This window comes from Ambystoma mexicanum, chromosome 11 (assembly GCF_040938575.1).
Source record: "Ambystoma mexicanum isolate Mex_15411 chromosome 11, UKY_AmexF1_1, whole genome shotgun sequence".
Taxonomy (NCBI): Eukaryota; Metazoa; Chordata; class Amphibia; order Caudata; family Ambystomatidae; genus Ambystoma; species Ambystoma mexicanum.
In genome coordinates this window covers 674,574,939-674,593,029 of record NC_090934.1, presented here as the reverse complement: position 1 = coordinate 674,593,029, position 18,091 = coordinate 674,574,939, and the positions used below count along the sequence as shown (strand labels likewise).

General features: G+C 45.2%; 1 protein-coding gene across 1 annotated transcript in view; it reads left to right on the top strand.

The window, feature by feature from the left end:
- The window catches only part of KIF3A (kinesin family member 3A), a 1,370,456-nt gene that overhangs the window by 102,780 nt on the left and 1,249,585 nt on the right, over window positions 1–18,091 (top strand). The window contains exon 2 of the mRNA XM_069623529.1: window positions 4,975–5,248. Coding sequence (XP_069479630.1) covers window positions 4,975–5,248 — 274 coding nt within the window. The remainder of the gene's footprint in view (window positions 1–4,974; window positions 5,249–18,091) is intronic.

Genomic DNA, 18,091 nt, shown 5'->3' with positions numbered 1-18,091 from the left:
GTAAGGGTTTGCCTCTTTACTCTGTCGCCCTCTTCCTTGGCCCAGTGTTTGCGTAGAAAAGGGGACAGAGGGTTGGTATGTTGGAGGATCCTATAAAATAGGATGGGTCATGGGGAAGGGGGAATACCGCGTCTCAACTTCGGTTGTCTCATCCCCACTCCCCGAAAACCCCTCACCCAGGTAATCCTCCCACACTGGTCCACCCACAGGGTCCAGATCCAAAGGCGATGACCGTGCCCTGGCTACCTGAGAGGGAGATCCCCGGGGACTAGTAGGTGGGACACCCTTTGGTTTCTCTCACTCTAAAACATCATTTAACTCCCAAATTAAAAAATAGGAGTAAAAAGCATTTTCTTTGGGAGTAAAAAAGTAATTCCCAAAGGGCAAATGTTGTATAGGCAACCAAAAAAAATATATTTCAATTCCAAAACTGATTTTTGTAAACAATGCTTTTTATCAACTAGAGGTTTATGCACATTAATAGATGCATGTTTACTTTAAAGTTCACCTTTGTGTTAGGCAGTAATTACTCCCTCTTTAATTGTGTTACATGTGTTGCATAGTCGCCTGTGTGAGGGATCAGAAATGCAAGACGGACAAACAGGTGCATTTTGCTCATGCCATTGTATTTCATCAAAAAGGGGTGAGACCAACCTCCTATCATACCCTGTTCTAACAAGGATACCCCTACCTAACAAACTAAGACGAAAGAAAAATGACTTGGTATCCAAAAGTGTCTGACCCTCACACTAACCTACACAACAAAATAATATGGGAATTGCTTGGAAATAACTAAATAACCTATACATTAAAACTCAAAGGTTACAGCCATTAATCCTTGTGACCAAGATGAATTCCCTTCCCCTGGATCAATTCAGGATTCTTTCAAATAAACTTACATTTCAAGTTAGTTTGATTCAGAAACAAAGTTCAACTTAATGTGTGATATAAAGTCTTTTCCATTCATTATTTATATCCTTTCGCTAGACAAAGTAACTTTCTCACTTACAGAAGTTTCTTCACAGTTCAAAACCAATTAATCACACTTCCACAATCCTCAATGATCAAATACCAATTTTCTTTTCTCAACAAGCTAATAACTTTTTAGCACATCATACTTCTTTATAGGAAATGTTTTTGAAGATGGCTCTTTCAAAAGAAACGCTTCAGTCAGGATATTTCAACAATCACCTTAGGTTATGCAACAGTTCATCAAATCAAGGTGGTGGAATTGATACTTCTTTTCCACCACAACCTTTTACCACAACCACAGTACTTTAAATCATCTTCCTGGTCCACTCATCTGCCAGGCCTAACCATTACTTGTCCCTTTTCTGGTTTACTCGCCTGCCAGGATAAAACTCTTACTACTAATACAACTTGTGGTAAGGCTTGTTCCAAACTCTCCACACTACAATCATCAAAAGGGAGATTTGAACCAACAACTGCTTCTCCAGTCAGTATTTTATCTTCTTAAACAATTGGCTTACATCTTCTTCCAAATGTGTACTTCACAAAAGGACAGTGATTCTCTTGTTCTCTTTGCCATAGGCACTGCAGGTTACAGTTCACTCCCCCTTGACTCCGTTTACAAGGAGGGCTTTGCTCCTGCAGTCTTTGCTTCCTACTTATGCAACATTTTGGCTGCTGGTAATGTGGGTTATAATGTTCTCCCTCTGAGTTACACATCCAAATTGTCTAGAAATCAATCTTCTGTTAACTTGACAATGTTGATTATAAGAATCTCCTAGTTGATATCCCTGATTAGGACAGTTGAGCTCATTGGGTTTATTTATCAGCTTTCTCTGGATTTAGCCATATGGGTTACAATGTTCCCCTATTTGATATCCCTCAGTAGGAGAGTTGCACCCAATTAGTCTGTTTCTCACATCCTTTTGGCTTTGACAATGCAGGTTACATTGGTCCCCTATTCGAATCCCTCAGTAGGAGAGATGTGCCCGATTTGCCTTTCTTCAATGGTTCGGTATTCACAATAACAGTTGTTACCTAGCGGGCTCCCTCTTATCACCCCAGAGTTGGCTGTTTCAGGCCAACTCGCTGGTTTATCCTGACTTCTCCTTCTGACTCGCTGGTAAACCTCCTTCATTCTGCAGGACTTTCACTGTCAAGTTCACAGCATGTGTAGAGCCTCTTTCTCTCTCACGGGCTGGTCGGCTTCAAGACAGATTCCCGCTGCGCGTCCTCTGCATATATCATGTGTCCCAGCTTCTGCAGCGCGTCCTGCTGCCACCACAACAGCATCTTCTGCTTCTCCCTACTGCTTCCCACTCTTACACACTTGAAGGGTCTTTAAATGTTTAAAGGTCCCTCTCAGGTGTTGAGTATTACAGCAACTAGACTGCTCATGTTGCCTTAGTAACTCAGGGGCCCCTCTTCCTCGTCTCAGTACTAAGTCGATCATTTATTTTTTCTTTTATTAACTAATCCATTCTGTCGAATGCCTTCGCCTAAAGGGCATTCTCTGTGACCAGTCATGGGGCCAAAACCTGAGGAGACAGATGACCCCCTTTGAAAAACTATTTGACACTGCGACAACAAGGAAGGGGACAGTGTCCAAGATGTACAGAATATTGAACACCAACAACTTAAAGGTGAGGAGGGGATTCCGCAAGTTCTGGAATGATCTGGCAGGAGAGGCCCTCTGTGAGGACGCATGTTCCAGGATATTCAAAATAGCATTCCACGGGAACTTATTCACGTCAGATATGGAGCACAATTTCAAGGTCCTGCAGGGGTGGCATAGGGACCCATTGAAGCTGTCAAAAATGTTCCCACGGGTGTCACCTAGATGTCCAAGGGGATGCAGCCAGGTGGGAACGAGGGGTCACATGTGGTGGTACTGCCCTAAGGTCCAGGAGTTTTGGGAGAGCGTAAGGGGATGGATTGCGGAAGTCACTGAAGAATTACTTCCACAAAACCTGTTGATGCTGTTGGACCTCCCCCCGGAGGAGACGGAAATATACAGGTACCCAAGAATGTGGGAAACAATGTTGAGGGTGGGTAGGGTGGCACTTGCGCAGAATTGGAAGAGTCCGGTGACCCCTTCTAAGGAGGAATGGTTGAAAAAAGGAAAGAACATGTTCCTCATGGACAAACTGACTGCAATGGTGAATAATGATTCTGACACATTCCTAACAAATTGGTACGGTGTGCGACGGGCATGGGGTTGGGACGCCCAATGACGACATGCGGCCACTTTGGTTCAGGGGGGGTGGGAAGGGGAATGTTTGGGATCTATAGTGTATTGGGTGGCTTACGGCCCGGGGGACAGCAGACGTAACCGAGCCAACACAAATGTCAACGAATAGTTCAGCTCCCAGGCACTGAGATGAAGTGGACACATGGTAGCTCCTGTGGTTAAAGGTCTGTTTGGACATTCTATAGGGGGGGAGGGATGGAGTTGGTGTGGGGGATGGGGGGAGCAAGGGGTTTGGGATCTTGGGTTTGATGAAGGTGTTAAATCTGTACCCACAATGAATCCGTTTGTTATATTAAGAAAATGTGAATCAAACAAAGGTTTAAAAAAAACAAAAACTAATCCATTCTGATTAGGTGATTGAGAAGATTTACAGTTCAGGGAGGGTTCTAAAGGAGTCGATGCTTTGCCCTTGAACTTAAGATTTAAGAGGTAGAATCATAACTATGGGATGTTATAACATTAACTTCCTGAATCCCTTGTATACCATTTTCTTGTTTATTACAAAGATCTTCATATTTTACACTTTGGGTGATTAAGGGAGAGGTGGTTTCTCCGAACAGAGTCACCACTTTCCCTTGACAGCCGTCTTTTCCCATGTGATCCTCCCTTCTAATACCACCCCCAGGGCTAGGATCAGGTAGCAGCTGCCTTTTCCTTGGCTACATGGGAGGGGACTTAAGTCTTGGATTTCGTGATGACTTTGCAGGATTCATCACACCTGTATTTATGGAATAATGTTGTCTTGTACTCCACTCAACTGTTTGGCTGTCTTGAAAGGCAATTTTTACGTATCCTGGCCGACCACCTTTGAAGGTGATAGGCCTGCAATGTTGGGGGCAATGTCATGTCGTGCTTGCCTTCAAATTAAACGATGCTGAGGATATGACCGTATTTACAGGTCAAGGAAGGTTTTGGTTATGAACGTTTAGAGTCATTTCTCCAAGCTATGCACAGTCGCTCTTTTATGATCTTAGAGCAGGGACCCTGCTAGTGGCATCATTCAAGAGAAACCGGAGCAATCAAAATAGCAGTGAATGTTCGATCTGTGGGGTGCCATGTGAGACTGCTCTTCATTTTGTACTGTTTTGTCCCGGTTACAATGACCTTGGAACCAAGTACCGTAAGCCAATTTTTAGATTGCAAGGTATTGGAAGGGCTACAGATGCAATGGACTTCTGCAGGAAAAACTACAATCTTAATCTTCCATATTTGTAGCCAGATATTTGCACAGGGCATGGCTGAGAAGGTTGAGTCTGATCTGCATTGGAGTGGAACATTTTTATAACTTTTTTAATGCTATTTTTATATGATATGTGTATTTTCAGTTTGTGATAATTGAATTAAGTCATGGCTTTTATAAGTTTTATTCGAATTTATGTGTAATTTTGTATGCATTGTAATATGATCTGATGGCACAAATTCTGAATAAAGCTTATATCGGCATCAAATTAAAGTATGCTGAGGATACGACATTCATATGCCAGGTGTCTTAATTTGTGACCGATTGTAACTTAGCCTTCCTGCATGACCTGCTGAAAATGAAGTATGTAATACTTTTGGCAAATTAAACTAACTCTGATTTAAACAAAATGTACTTAATTTCCTTAACCTACATTTTATTCCGACATGAAAAATGGGGAACAGTGGAAAACCATTGGTCTTCATGTTACTTGACCTGTGATCATCCATGTCAGTTTTTCGATTATTTATTTTCTTTTAAGCACAAACTCATTAATTCTTTTTTTCACTTATAGGTCAACAAGTATGAGAAGCCAGAATCAAATGATAACGTCAAGGTTGTGGTACGATGTCGTCCCTTAAACGAACGGGAAAAAGCCATGTCCTCTAAGATAGCTGTTCATGTCGATGAAATGAGAGGAACAATTGCTGTCCATAAATTGGATTCACCCAATGACCCTCCAAAGACATTTACATTTGACACAGTTTTTGGATTAGACAGTAAACAGCTGGATGTCTATAACCTGACTGCAAGACCCATCATTGATTCGGTTCTTGAGGGATACAATGGTAAAGTACATTTTTAGTTACAATACTTCTTGGTGATCTTTTTGTGAAGTATTGCATTCTGCATTATTGTATTAACCACGAAGCACAGGATATTATGCATGTTTCATATGTAAAAAACGTTATGGAAAATGGGCACATTTTAACAGATCTGTAAGGCCCAGGTATATTTCTTAGTCTCCATTTCTACTTGACTTTTTGTATCCTTCACTTATATTTTGATTATGAATATAACAAAATCTTTTCATATCTCCTTTGTATGAGTGCAGATTTACAATGAAACCATCAATCGAGCAAGCATCAACTATAATTTAAAATAAGTTTTACATTCCAATGAAGTACAGACCAAAGTAAGACTGAGTCTGTCTCTTCTAACACACACACAGACGCTCCCTCCACACAGACAATCCCTCTCTGCTCTCTCTTTCCCCAGGCACTCTCTCTCTCTCTCTCTCCTGTGAGGGGTCAGCAATGTGAGGTGGCCAACTGTTTGATGATTGTTCAAAGCATGCCATTTTATTAAGGTACAAATAATATTAAACGCCTCATACTCTGCTGAGGATTTCCCTGCCTAACAAAACTAAGGGGAAACACTCTAACACAGGATGTCTGGCCCTCACACTTAAACATTCAATACAAAGAAAAATATATATGGCACCTGAAATAATATCAACTACATTCTTAGTTTATTGGTAACCTCAAAATAACCTGGGTGTGTTCCCTTCACCAAGATTCAAAGTGAATTCAACTCCAATGTTGAACAAAAAAAAAAACCAAGGAAATACCTGTAGGTCAGATAGTCAGTTCTTGATATTTCAATGTCAAGGTAAAGTCTTGTTAATTAAGTTCGAACAATAGCAAGTCTGTTCTTCTTGGTGAAATATGGACTTTCCACTTCCTAGCCACGATGCTTTGCCACCTCTCCAGACAATCCAAGAAGACTTGTCACAGTTCAAAAGAAATGTTACTTCTATAGTTGCCAGAGGAATACAGTTCTTGGTTTAAACAGCTTGTTTTGCTATTCACGATTTAGGATTCACAGTAGGCTTGTCAGGATGACTTTACAGTACTTCTGCTTCCACTTCAACAACTTCACTTCTACTAAATTGCACTAAGAGAAAATTCTCCTTTGTCTCACATTACTCCACTTCATTTATACTACTGAAGTTGTGCATCCACTGACACCCAAATATAGTACTTTACAATGCTACCACAGCTTCAGTACTTTGTGATTTGTTACACGTTTTAGTTCTGACATGACGTACGTTAAGGCACTGCAACACTTTTTGTGTTTGTTTTGTTATCTTTTTATTGGTATTGCATATTAAAATAGATGACGACAGTAAAACAATGCTCATACCTCAGCTGTTGCGTTGCACCCACCATTCGTGGGTGTGCTGATTGTTGTATTGTATTTATCATGTTTATATAGCGCTTTACTCCAAAACACTGTACATTTTCACAACTGGATACATATAACTTTATAACAGTAGAAGCAATTTACAATTATGAATCACACCAACAAAACAGTAAGTAGAGCAATAAACTGAGAGGGAAGGGTGAGAAGGGGACGGAGGAGGGAAACCGAAGGGGTATAAGGGTGAGAATTGGGTGGGTGGAGGGAAGGGGAGGTAGAGGATCATAGGGTAGAGAACAAAGGAAGGAAGGGTAGCAAGAAGCAGGGAGGGTTTCATGGAGGGGGATGGAGAAGGAGAGATTTTAGGGAAGTGCGGAAGGAGGAAAAGATGTGTATAGAGCGGATTGAGAGAGGTAAGGAGTTCCAGTGCAGGGGGGCTAGGAGCTGGAAGGAGCGGAAATGAGAGGGGGCACACAGGGAAGGAGGAACAGTGCGAAGTAAGTGGTCAGCTGAGCTAAGGGAGCGGGAAAGAGTGTAGAAAGAGAGAAGGCAGGAGAGATGAGGGGGAGCAAGAGCATGGAGAGATTTAAAAACCAAACGGAGGAAATTAAATTTAAGTTGGGAGTGGAAGGGAAGCCAGCCAAGGGAAGAAAGGGAAGCGGAAATGAGTCTCGGGAGGTAGGACGGCAGAATGGTAGATAAATTTGAGGGGGGGCGAGGTGAGAAGTAGGTAGTCCAAAGAGTAAGGAGAAGCAGTAGAAGAGGCGAGAGAAGATAAGGGAGCAGATTAAAAGTTTAGTAGCATGGAAAGTGAGAGAGGAGCGGACTTTGCGAATATTAAAGAGGTGGAAGCGACCGGCGCGAGAGGTGAGAGAAATATGATGTGGGGAAAAGGAGGGGGAGGAGTCAAAGTGAATGCCTAAGTTGCGAGCGTGGGGAGATTAGAGGGAGGAAAGTGAAGGAAAGGTGGAGGAGAGGGAGGGGGAAGAGAATTGGAGGGGAAGAATAAGACTTGATTGTTGAAGATAAAACAACAAAACATAACCAAACATTAACGCAGAATCCTTGTACCCTTCCCCAGTTCACCAGCCGCTTGCCCCGTGTTGCCCATTACCTTCTGCATGCCAAGGAAGCCAAAATGAATCTACATGTAATCGAACAACCCCATAACCCTTAGTCTGGTGGGGCACGTGAAGTCCTTGTTATGGGTTTGTGAGCATAGGATGGAAAGCAATTCGAGAAACAGGCCACCTTCTCTGCCGCCATTATAGACCACATGCGTGACCACCAGTCGGCTGCTGTAGGAGTTCTTGGCGACTTTCAGCAAGGTGCAGTCATGGTCTTGGTTATGAGAAGCATGGTTCGAAACAGTGGGATGTTCGTACAATGTTTTAACCCTGGCCCTACTCTCAAAAATCCTGAGAAGACCCTCTACCGGATCTAACTGTAGTGTAGCCCCAGTGATACTATTAAGAATGTTCACCACCTCTAACCAATAAGCTACCAACATCTGGCATCCCAACCATATATACATGTAAGTTCCATCCCTGCCACGCCCGCTCCAACACTTCCATCCTCTCTTTCCCCCCACTCACATGCTGCATTCTATCGAGAGTTAAGTATCCCCTGGCCCAGAATTTGAAGTCTCTCTCTGCATATTGGACACTATTGGTAGCTTTCTTTAGGCTCCTCCAGGCTTCCCTCCATCCCAAAGTAGAAATCTCAACCCCCAATCCCTGTGCCATGCCTCCACATACATAAGCAATGCATCTCGAACCCCACACCCCCCGTAACCACCCAAGCTAGCGTGTAACGCAAGATTAGCCCTTTGGTGCCACTAGGTGATAGATCGCTTCTGAGTGGCTGCCTTCTTGTTGGGGGGATTGCATTACCCAGTGCCGCAGCTTCCAGTACTGAAACCTGTCCTTCTCTTTTACTCCAAACGTGGCTTTGCATGACTCAAATATCCTTATTTGCCAGTCTATAAACATATGTGCCAACAATTCACATCCATCCTCCCTCCAATTTGCAAACACGTAACTGTCGTACCCCGGCTAGAAGTTAGGGTAAAATGGATGGGCGTAAGAGGGGAGGGAAACATTGTTATGCCTACTTCCCTATCCCAGACCACTATTGTCACCCTAGTCGCTGGCAACTCGTACACATTCACTGGCCTGTCCAGCTTCTCTAACCAGGGCATGTGCTGAAGGAGTTTACCCGAGACTTCCTCTTCTATATGGCACCACCCCTTAGTCATAAAAGGGTTAACGCATTCTTGGAGCACCCTCCGTTGTGCCACCCTAAAGTATCGACGTATATCTTGCACCGCCACCCCACCCACACCCCTGGACATGAGCAGAGTTTTCCTAGCCTTCACGTCTTTCCAGACATCATCCATAATGTCTTGATGCATCTTCGCTAAAGTCTTGAGAGGGATGGCTACTGGGAGAGCCTGAAAGTAAAAATATTCATTTTGATTGCTGCCCCCCTACTGAACCGTGAGATTGCTTGCAACCCCCATGAATGTAGGAGCTCTTCCCCTCCCCCCGCGCGACGCACACCCCCCCCCCCCCCCCTCGGTGGTGCGCGCTCTACCCCCTCCTGGCAGTGGGTGCTCCCCCCCGCCCCCAAAGCGGCGCGTGCTCTCCCCTCCTTCTTTCTCTCCCTATCTCTTCCCTTCAGTGTTATCTCTCTCTCTCTCTTCCCTTCCCTGCGCTCGCGCGTTCTTTCTCGCTCTCTCTCTCTGAGACTCGCACCCACGTGAGTGACTGAGAGGGTCAATTACCCCAGAACTGGGAAAAGGGAATCTTACATTCTATAACAAAATTTATCAAGTTGACAACACAAAGGATTGTGAAGCTAAACAGCAGGTCCTTGTGGATTGTCCATTGACTTTTGCCTAAAAGATAAAGGGGCCCAATACCTCAAAAGAAGGGAAACTGAGAAGAACACTAAGGGAAAGGAGCACAACCCTAGCCTGGAAATCTTGCAGTTTTGGACATTGTTTATTTCATCTTTTCATTTGACCAGGAAGACTGGGAATGTTTCTGTTCAGTGAAAGCACAAAGAACATGTTACTTTAAGAAGAGATTATCTTAGCAGTTACTTTAGATAATTAGTGTTAGGGACAGAAGCAAGTTTCTGGACATAACTGTGTCTGACCCTTTATTTTTGAACTTCCTGACAATTTGACTAGTTTCCTTGGAGGTGGGGAAACCCCCTCTTAGGTCTAGGGATAGTGTCATTTTTTTCAACCTTTCATTATTTAAAAAAAGTTTATATCCAGAAACATGCCACTCTTTTGTGTCTGAGCCTTACTTCTTATAGTACTTGGATTGCGTCTTCATTCAGTATGTGTGTCATCTGGCTGTACGCAACCATGTTAGTCCCCTTTGTTTCAGTTTATTATTCATGAGTTGTCCGTTTGAACAGCAGCTGGTCAAGTCTCTATTCCTTCTAGTAACAGAGACCTCCTCAGAGCTCAGGGCCACGCAGGTTGCACGCTCTGAAATTGTTGTACGAGTCTCTGCATATTTAATGTAGTTGAAGATTGTGGAAAGGGTCAATGTTTGGTAAAGGAGAGCAGGTCAATACTGAAAGCCTGTCTGTCTGTTCATAGTTTGTTTGTCCCTCAAGAGTCCTAAGTTAGATCAGATGATTTTCATTGCTTTCCAGGCTGATGGCCTTTCTGCAGCTATCTCCCCTGCACTTTAGGATCACTAAGGGAGGGATTTATCTTCCGTAAATTTTGCTCAGCTTTCCAGGGTCCCCAGTCTGCCACTGCGCCGCCCCTCGGCCCCAGAGCAGGACCTACTGAAAGTGGAAGTCAAGAAGTGCACACTGTGATCCCCAGTTCCCTGCTGCACCAGCACTCACCTGGCTTCCTCCACCACTAAGACCCCTTATTGGGCCAGCAGCCCAGGAGACCCGAAAGGGCTGCAGGATTAAGACCATCAGGTTGCCTCACGTTGCCACAGGTGCTGCACCAAGATCACCCTTTTTGTTTCACAGCTCTACTGCAGTGGCCATCTTAGGTCAGAGGCAGCTTGGGTTCCGCTGGGCCACTTTCTATCCTGGCCCTCTCAGCTCTCAAGACTGCTCCACTTTAACCCCAGAACGATTAACGATTTTCCTTTATTGTATGAGCAAAAGCATATGTTCTGTGCCCTATTTAAGTGGGATCCAACCTTAAAATGTGCCCCACTGGAGCCAGATCTCACAAAATACACATCTGAAAATAAGTTAAACTAGAACTTCTCCTTTCTCAGAAACTGAAAGAAGCTTTGATTTTACTGTCAAAGTGGGTTCATGAATTGCCAATCTATTTCTCTCATATTTGACATTGCGAATTGCCTTCTGCTTTGTATTTATCAGAAAAATATTGGTTTGGGAACTTGGCAGCTCTATGGGCAACTCCATCATTTCACCTTTTATGAACATCTCTTGCACGTCCTCATCTACTAACTGCATATATTCACATTGACAAACTCTTATTTGAAATGGTTTCTTCCAAGGAACCTACTCGTGTACTGTTTAAAAAACCGGGGATCAAACAATGCCCCTATGTGTGTGAGAACAGTCAGTATTTCAGAGTGTAAGCAAGAGTGATGCTGTTGTATGATGTCTTCTAGAAGGTATTCCTTCACTCCTTCCAAATCCTCATCTAGAAACTGGTTAGAGCCTTAAATTCTCTGAAGGACCCTTTGTCCTGCAACTTCTTCTAATTTTAAATGTGCTTTCCCCAGTCGATCCTCCACCTAACAGTTCCTTCAGTAACACTCTTCTCATGGAGGAATGTGGTGTGTGACAAATCCAGGGACTTCATCCCCTCTCCCCAAGGGGGAGCCACCCCCTTTTAGGACTAGGGATGTGAGGCTGCTAAGCGTAACACCCACCCGGGGGACAGTGCAAGCGCGATCCCTCTCTTAGAGGACAGGCAATCTCTGAACAGGGCTATGTATTATCCTCCCTTGTCTCCAGAACACCAGAAGTTCATTGGTTAAATCCTGATTGACAAATGTAATGTGTTACCAATGCATATACCCAAGGTTGGTGTGGTTTCTGTCCCTATCCAGACACCATTTTCAGATCGATCCGCAGAACAAGACGCAAGCCCTCCCCCTAGCCAATGAACAGAGAGCCTACCTGCAATGGTGCGAGGGGTGACAGAGACCCACGGAGCCACATGGAAGAACAAGCTGTAGCCAAGAAGAGAGTGTGAGAAACCAGAGTGTGTTTCGCCCGCTAGTTCCTGTGGATTTCTCTCTCAGGTGGCCAGGGCACAGCCATTGCCTTTGGATCCAGACCCTGGGGGCGGACCAGTGTGGGAGGATCACCTGGGGGAGGGGTTTTCAGAGACTGGGGGTGAGACGCAGAACCCTTGACTGGCTAGCCGCCCTCAACTGTCCCATCAACATCACCTCTAACCAACAGTGCGCCTGGACAGACCACAACTTAATTACATTCAATATTGAGTCCAAACCTATCAGCCTCCCTCACAACATTGCCCCGGCTATGGCCACCCGTAACAAACGCAACATTACCTGCGATAGACTCCTCCCCCTCCTCCTTCCAGCTCTCAATGACCGGGATCCCTCATGCTCTGACCCTACGGCCCTGGTCGACACATTCAACCGGGCCATGCTTATAGCCTTAGACACCATTGCACCCTCGAAACTGAGAAAATCTAAACCTCGAGCCCACCTAAACTCTTGGTTTACACCCCATCTCAGAGCTCTATGCAAAGAAAAACGAATTGCAGAATCCCACTGGAGAAGCAATCACTCTCTAGCTAACAAATCACGCGTACTCCTGGCCACCCTTAACTACAAGGAAGCTATATTCCAGGCAAAAAAAGACACATACAACAAACGCATCGAACAAGCCAAATCTAACACCAAAGAATTGTTTAAAATCCTAAAAGAACTTGAAACTCCTGTTACTCCACCTGACACCTGTACCAAAGATAGCACCTGGTGCTCCAAAATCCAAGAAGCTCTCCTAGGTAAGATTGCCACTCTCCAAATTAAAATCAACAACAAACAATCTAGCCTTCAATCCAACCCTCTACAGATCCCTATACCTACCATAAACCTCTCTATCACAGACTCTCTGACTCCTTTTAGCTTCTCTCCACTCTCCATTCTCGAAGTGGAAAAGATCATCACTAGCCTTAAACCGTCCAATTGTCAGGGTGACCTTTGTCCTGCACCTATTATTAAGGAAGCAGCTCACGACCTAGCACCATTCATCACTACGCTCATCAACTCCTCCTTTAGCTCTGGGATTGTACCGGACAATCTTAAGGATGCGTGGGTCATCCCGCTTCTGAAAAAACCTACCCTGGATCCCAGCATACCCACTAACTACAGACCAATTACCACTGTACCTTTTTTACTAAAAATCCTTGACCGCGCGGCCTACCTACAAATTCAGGAATACCTTGAATCAAATAAACTTCTGGGACTCAGGCAATCAGGGTTCCGGCCTCGCCATGGCACTGAGACCGCCCTTATCGATTTAAAAACGCAAATCGAAGATCTCAAAGACAAAGGCAAACTGGCGTTATTACTTCTCCTGGACCTCTCTGCTGCTTTTGATCTTGTCAATCACAAAATTCTCTGCCATCACCTCAAATCAGCCGCACATTTCTCAGAAAATGCCTCTACTTGGATCAGATCCTTCCTGGATAATAGATCAATGCGCGTGTTTTCCCCACTTGCGGCCGCACCACCCGCTCCGGTCTCTTGTGGTGTGCCTCAAGGGTCTTGTGTCTCGCCCACGTTATATAACGTGTTTACCAAACCCCTTTTCGATATTCTGGACCATTTGGGCGTCACGTATACCAATTACGCTGACGACACACAGATACTAATCCCCATCACAGGAGACTACACAACTGACTCCCTCGCCATCAACGCCATCTACCAGGTCATCCAAGCGTGGATGGCCCAACACGGCCTCTGCCTAAATGATGAAAAGACAGAGCTCCTCATTCTTGGTTCACCACAAAAACTCACTAAACTTGACCCTGCTTTCAAGTCTTTCACCATTGATGGGAACACCATCCCTATTGCTAAGGACACGAAAACCCTAGGGATTTACATCGACTCAACCCTATCCTTGACTAGACAGTCCAACGCAGTCTCATCTGCAGCAGCGTATACTTGCAAGCTCATCACCGCCTGTCGCCCGTTCCTAACCACTGCCAACTGCGTAACCTTGGCCAGGACCCTCGTACTATCCAAGGTCGACTACTGTAATGCCCTCTATCTAGGTACTAATCTCCGCAACTTAAACAAGCTACAAATTGTCCAAAACAATGCGATCAGAGCGGCCCTTAACATTCCTAGGCGCCAGCATATATCTGACACCAGGCGCAACCTGCACTGGCTCTCTATCCCACATCGCATCTCCTTGAAGTCCCTGGCTCTCGCACACAAATGCCTCCACAACCAAGCCCCTCGCTACCTGGCAAACAGATTCTCTTTCCACAATTCCACCAGACCTCGCAGAGCGGCCCAAGCCAACTGCCTTGTCATCCCGCGTTTTAATCTCCAAAGATCAGGTGGAACCAGCTTCCCCATCCTGGCAGCCAAACTTTGGAACTCACTCCCCAATGACCTTAGAGCAGAACCTTCCTTCCTGAAATTCAAACACCTTACCAAAGCTTGGCTATCCGCCCAAGACAGCTAACACCAGTTTACTGCCCTACTTGCACTTTGACCTACTCTGCATCCCTTATTAACTATCCTGTAAATCACTGCCTTATCGATATTCGCTTGAATGTATATTTTGTAAATTTTGTAAATCTTCCTGTAATACTCCTGTAATACTCTGTCACATTGCCTTGTCATGCCTTCATCTTGTTGTAACTAAGTTAAGCGCCCGGTTGCCCCTGGGCCTGGTGCGCTATAGAAATAAATAAAATACTAAATACTATTTCTCCTCCACCTTCTTTTTTTTTTTTTTTTTTTTTGTTCATATACACCATCCTATTGTTTAGGAACCTCCGGGATCCCAACTGCCCCCCTCCACTTTTTACACAAACACTGGGCCGAGGAAGAGGGTGACTATGAGTAACCAGTCTAACTCTCTCACACATCGTACTGTATATGTCCCGTTAATTGGGTCAGGCAAAGTCAGTCACTTTACACTAAGTGCATACACCTGATACCATTTAGCTCTCCTCACACAAATAAAAGGCAACACCTAAAGACGAACTCTGAACAAGGTGGAAAATGAGTACGAGCAGAACTTCTGGGACGAAGGCACACCTACTGGAGCAGAGCAACGGACCAAGGCACGAGAGCAGTGGACCGAAAACCCCAAAGCTTCCCTACTGGAGGTTGTTGCCTCTGACAGACCACTAAAGACACGTGGAGAAGGCAATATCTCACAAGTTAAGATTGCATTGTGTTTCAAGGATGCCTGTGACCCTCCTGGGTGAATGGCAGAGTTGGGGAGGCGAGGCCAAGCGTGTAGTACTAAATTTGGCTCGTAAATTGGAAATCGCAAAACAAGAAGGAAGCGCACATAGCTGGTGAGTTGGCAGGCGACCTGAGAGACCGGTTTGTGCTAAAGCGAATGAAGTAGCAACATTATATCCCAATTGAAGACTGCACATATGTGGATAAGACGGTAAGAAAGGCAGACTTGTGAATGAACTTTAAAGTAAAATGCAGATGTGAGATCAGCGGTACTAAGTAACGGAGTGGTCTGTTGAAACGAAGTAGCCCATTTGAAAGTCTCTGTGAAAGGTATATTGTTTCAAGCTAAAGGCGGACAAACCGCAAAGTGAAGAAGGTTAATTCCTAGAGAAGGGAAGAGTGAAAGAAAAACAGTGAACGTTGGGTCATAGTGGTCCTGCGGTGGTCTGTGAAGAAAGCCACGCACATGCAAAAGACTGACATCCGAAAGTGGGCCGGGCCCGACTGACGGAGACCCAAAGTATAATAAGGTTGGGTAAGGGAGCCCCCTGCAACTTTGTGTTGAACTTTATCGTGAGAGGTCTGAGCCTGGCAGAGGGGATCTTAGTGAACGTTTTGGTTGAAATATTATTTTGGAAGTTCGAGAAAGAGACTTTAACATGGAAGGCCAGGCGGCTCTCGATCCACGGTTTTGAACTGTGTATTGTGTTGGAAACCGAGCCAGAGTGGTTCATCCTGCCTAAAAGGATCGCCTTACTTCATGAGGCCAAACATGGGGAGGAGAGCTGGTTCAACCACATTATCATTTGAACACTGATTTTTTCCTTTTGCATACATGTTTCCTTTTTTACACTTTTTGTACAAGAGATAGGGAAGGCATTAGGTTTTTGTTGGCATAGGACATTTTGATTTGACAGACTCCACTAGGACTGTTTTGTTTATCGTTTGATGTTCCAGACTACACCCGTCTTAGTTATATGACAAACTAGAAGTTTCTCCAACCCCAACATTTTTAATAAAGGTTTAACAAATTGTATCCATTGGATGCGTCGTTGTCATCAAGCCCAGTGGAAAGAAATGGAGCCAGCGAACTGCACTGGGAGCCAGCGGGAAGGGAGCATCTGCTCTGATGAAGCAGACGCAGGAAGACCACACCACCTCCCCAACCAACCAACCCACCAGATCGGAGGAACACTGCATGAAGGAAAAAGGTACATGGCTGCTCAGGGAATTCAGGAGGAGACAGCAAGTCAAAACATACCCAAGGCGGGGTGCAAAGCTTGCAACACCCGGACGAGATGCTAACGACCACAAGGTGTGATGAGCGCCTAACAAACCCTGGGTGGATTAAGAGCCTAATGCCCCCTAGGGCGGTGTGAGAACCAGTCGACTCCAAGGTGGGGTGTGACCATAATGACCTCGAAATAGGGAGAGAAGCAAACAACCCCAATGTGGGAACACATTACACAGATGACCTCATGCAAGTCACACCTCAAACATGCACACTAAAAGTACATTTCACCTTAAAACATGTACACTACACCTTAACATCCACTAACTTACACTTTAACTCTATACAGATGCCACTTTAATATATGGTGACTTTGGGATGATAATTAGCACTAGGCAGAGCAGTGCTGATCAGTCACTGCTCTGTCCGTGAATACCAAATTACACATTTTTTATTTAAAAACATCCCAAACTTAAATAACTAATTTCCTACTTAATTCTGTGTTCTTAAACATTACCTCTCCTAAACTGTACATGTCTTCTCATAAACATAGTAACATCATTATTTCTAGCACAAATCTTCATTGCTATCCATTAGCGCTAATTTCATTTAAAAAATAATAATTCTCTTTTCATTGTCACTACTTTAAAAAATAAACGTAGTTAACCATAAGACAGAGTGCATAGGGAGTCAACTTCCTCCATGCAGTGGTTGGCCGCAAGCCACTGATGGAGATAACAGTTAGAGAGCGTACATTTAAAGCCTAATTGAAAGTCAATTTGCTCGTGGCAGTACCTGGCAGGAGAGTGAACCTGGTCTGCCAAAACCAAGCCACAGAGAAGTATTGGGTCTTGGACCCACACCCACAAGAAAAGGTCCTGAACCATCTTCTGTGTCGCAGTACTTGGCAGGAGAGTGCACCAGTACGCCTGTGGGAAGAAGAGAAACTAGGATATGGGTTGGGACCCTCATCACAATTGGATATGTTCTTTGTGAGAAAGGCCAGTGGAAGGCAGACGCTCCCCCTGATGTTGTGAACTGTTAAATATTGAACTTTCTGATGTAGAGTATCAGAGGATCTGCAACCAACCCTGTTGGTTGGTTGGTTCAATGTCGTTTTACCGACATGAGTTTTTTTCGAAATACATTTTTTGAAGACCTTATTTTTAAAAAACTCATAAACTTTTTAAAAAAAAATATGGTGGGCGTGGCCTGGAGCGCCAGCGATGAGGCAGCTCCTCTGATGGCCTCCGCTCGGATCCGCGGTTCAGCGTTAATTTTACCCGTTTGCAGCTAAGTCCGTTGGCAGTGATGGGGAGCTTTCACCTGCTGTGGTCCTGGGCTGTGGATGACAGCATTTTGGGGGCATAACGCCTTCGCTAACGGTGAAAACGCGACGGGGAGCGTGAAGGCCTGCTCCCGTAACACGACCTAAAATGGCCGCTGCATCCTCGCGACCCGCTCCAGGCTGGCGGCTGGCTGGCTGCCATCATCTGCCCATGAACGCGTATGAGGCTCATCCCGCCCGACACCCTGCACCGGAGCGTTCCCCCCCCCCCCCCCCCGTGCCTGGTCCTCGACGGTGCAAAGCCTGCTGCCGGGGCCCCTGTGATCACTCGACTCGGCGGTTTCCGACACCGCCGCCTCGCTGGGATTGCTCTCTCTGCGGACCCTCCACCCTCGTCTTCCTGGGGCGCCCCTGCCCACTTTCTGCCTACTGCCTCTCCCGGCTACCACCGGAGGCCCCCCCGCGATCTCGGCTCGAGTGAGAGCCACACACGTCGCCCGGCTGAGATGGGCGGCCCCTCAGCTCCACCTCAGCACCCTCT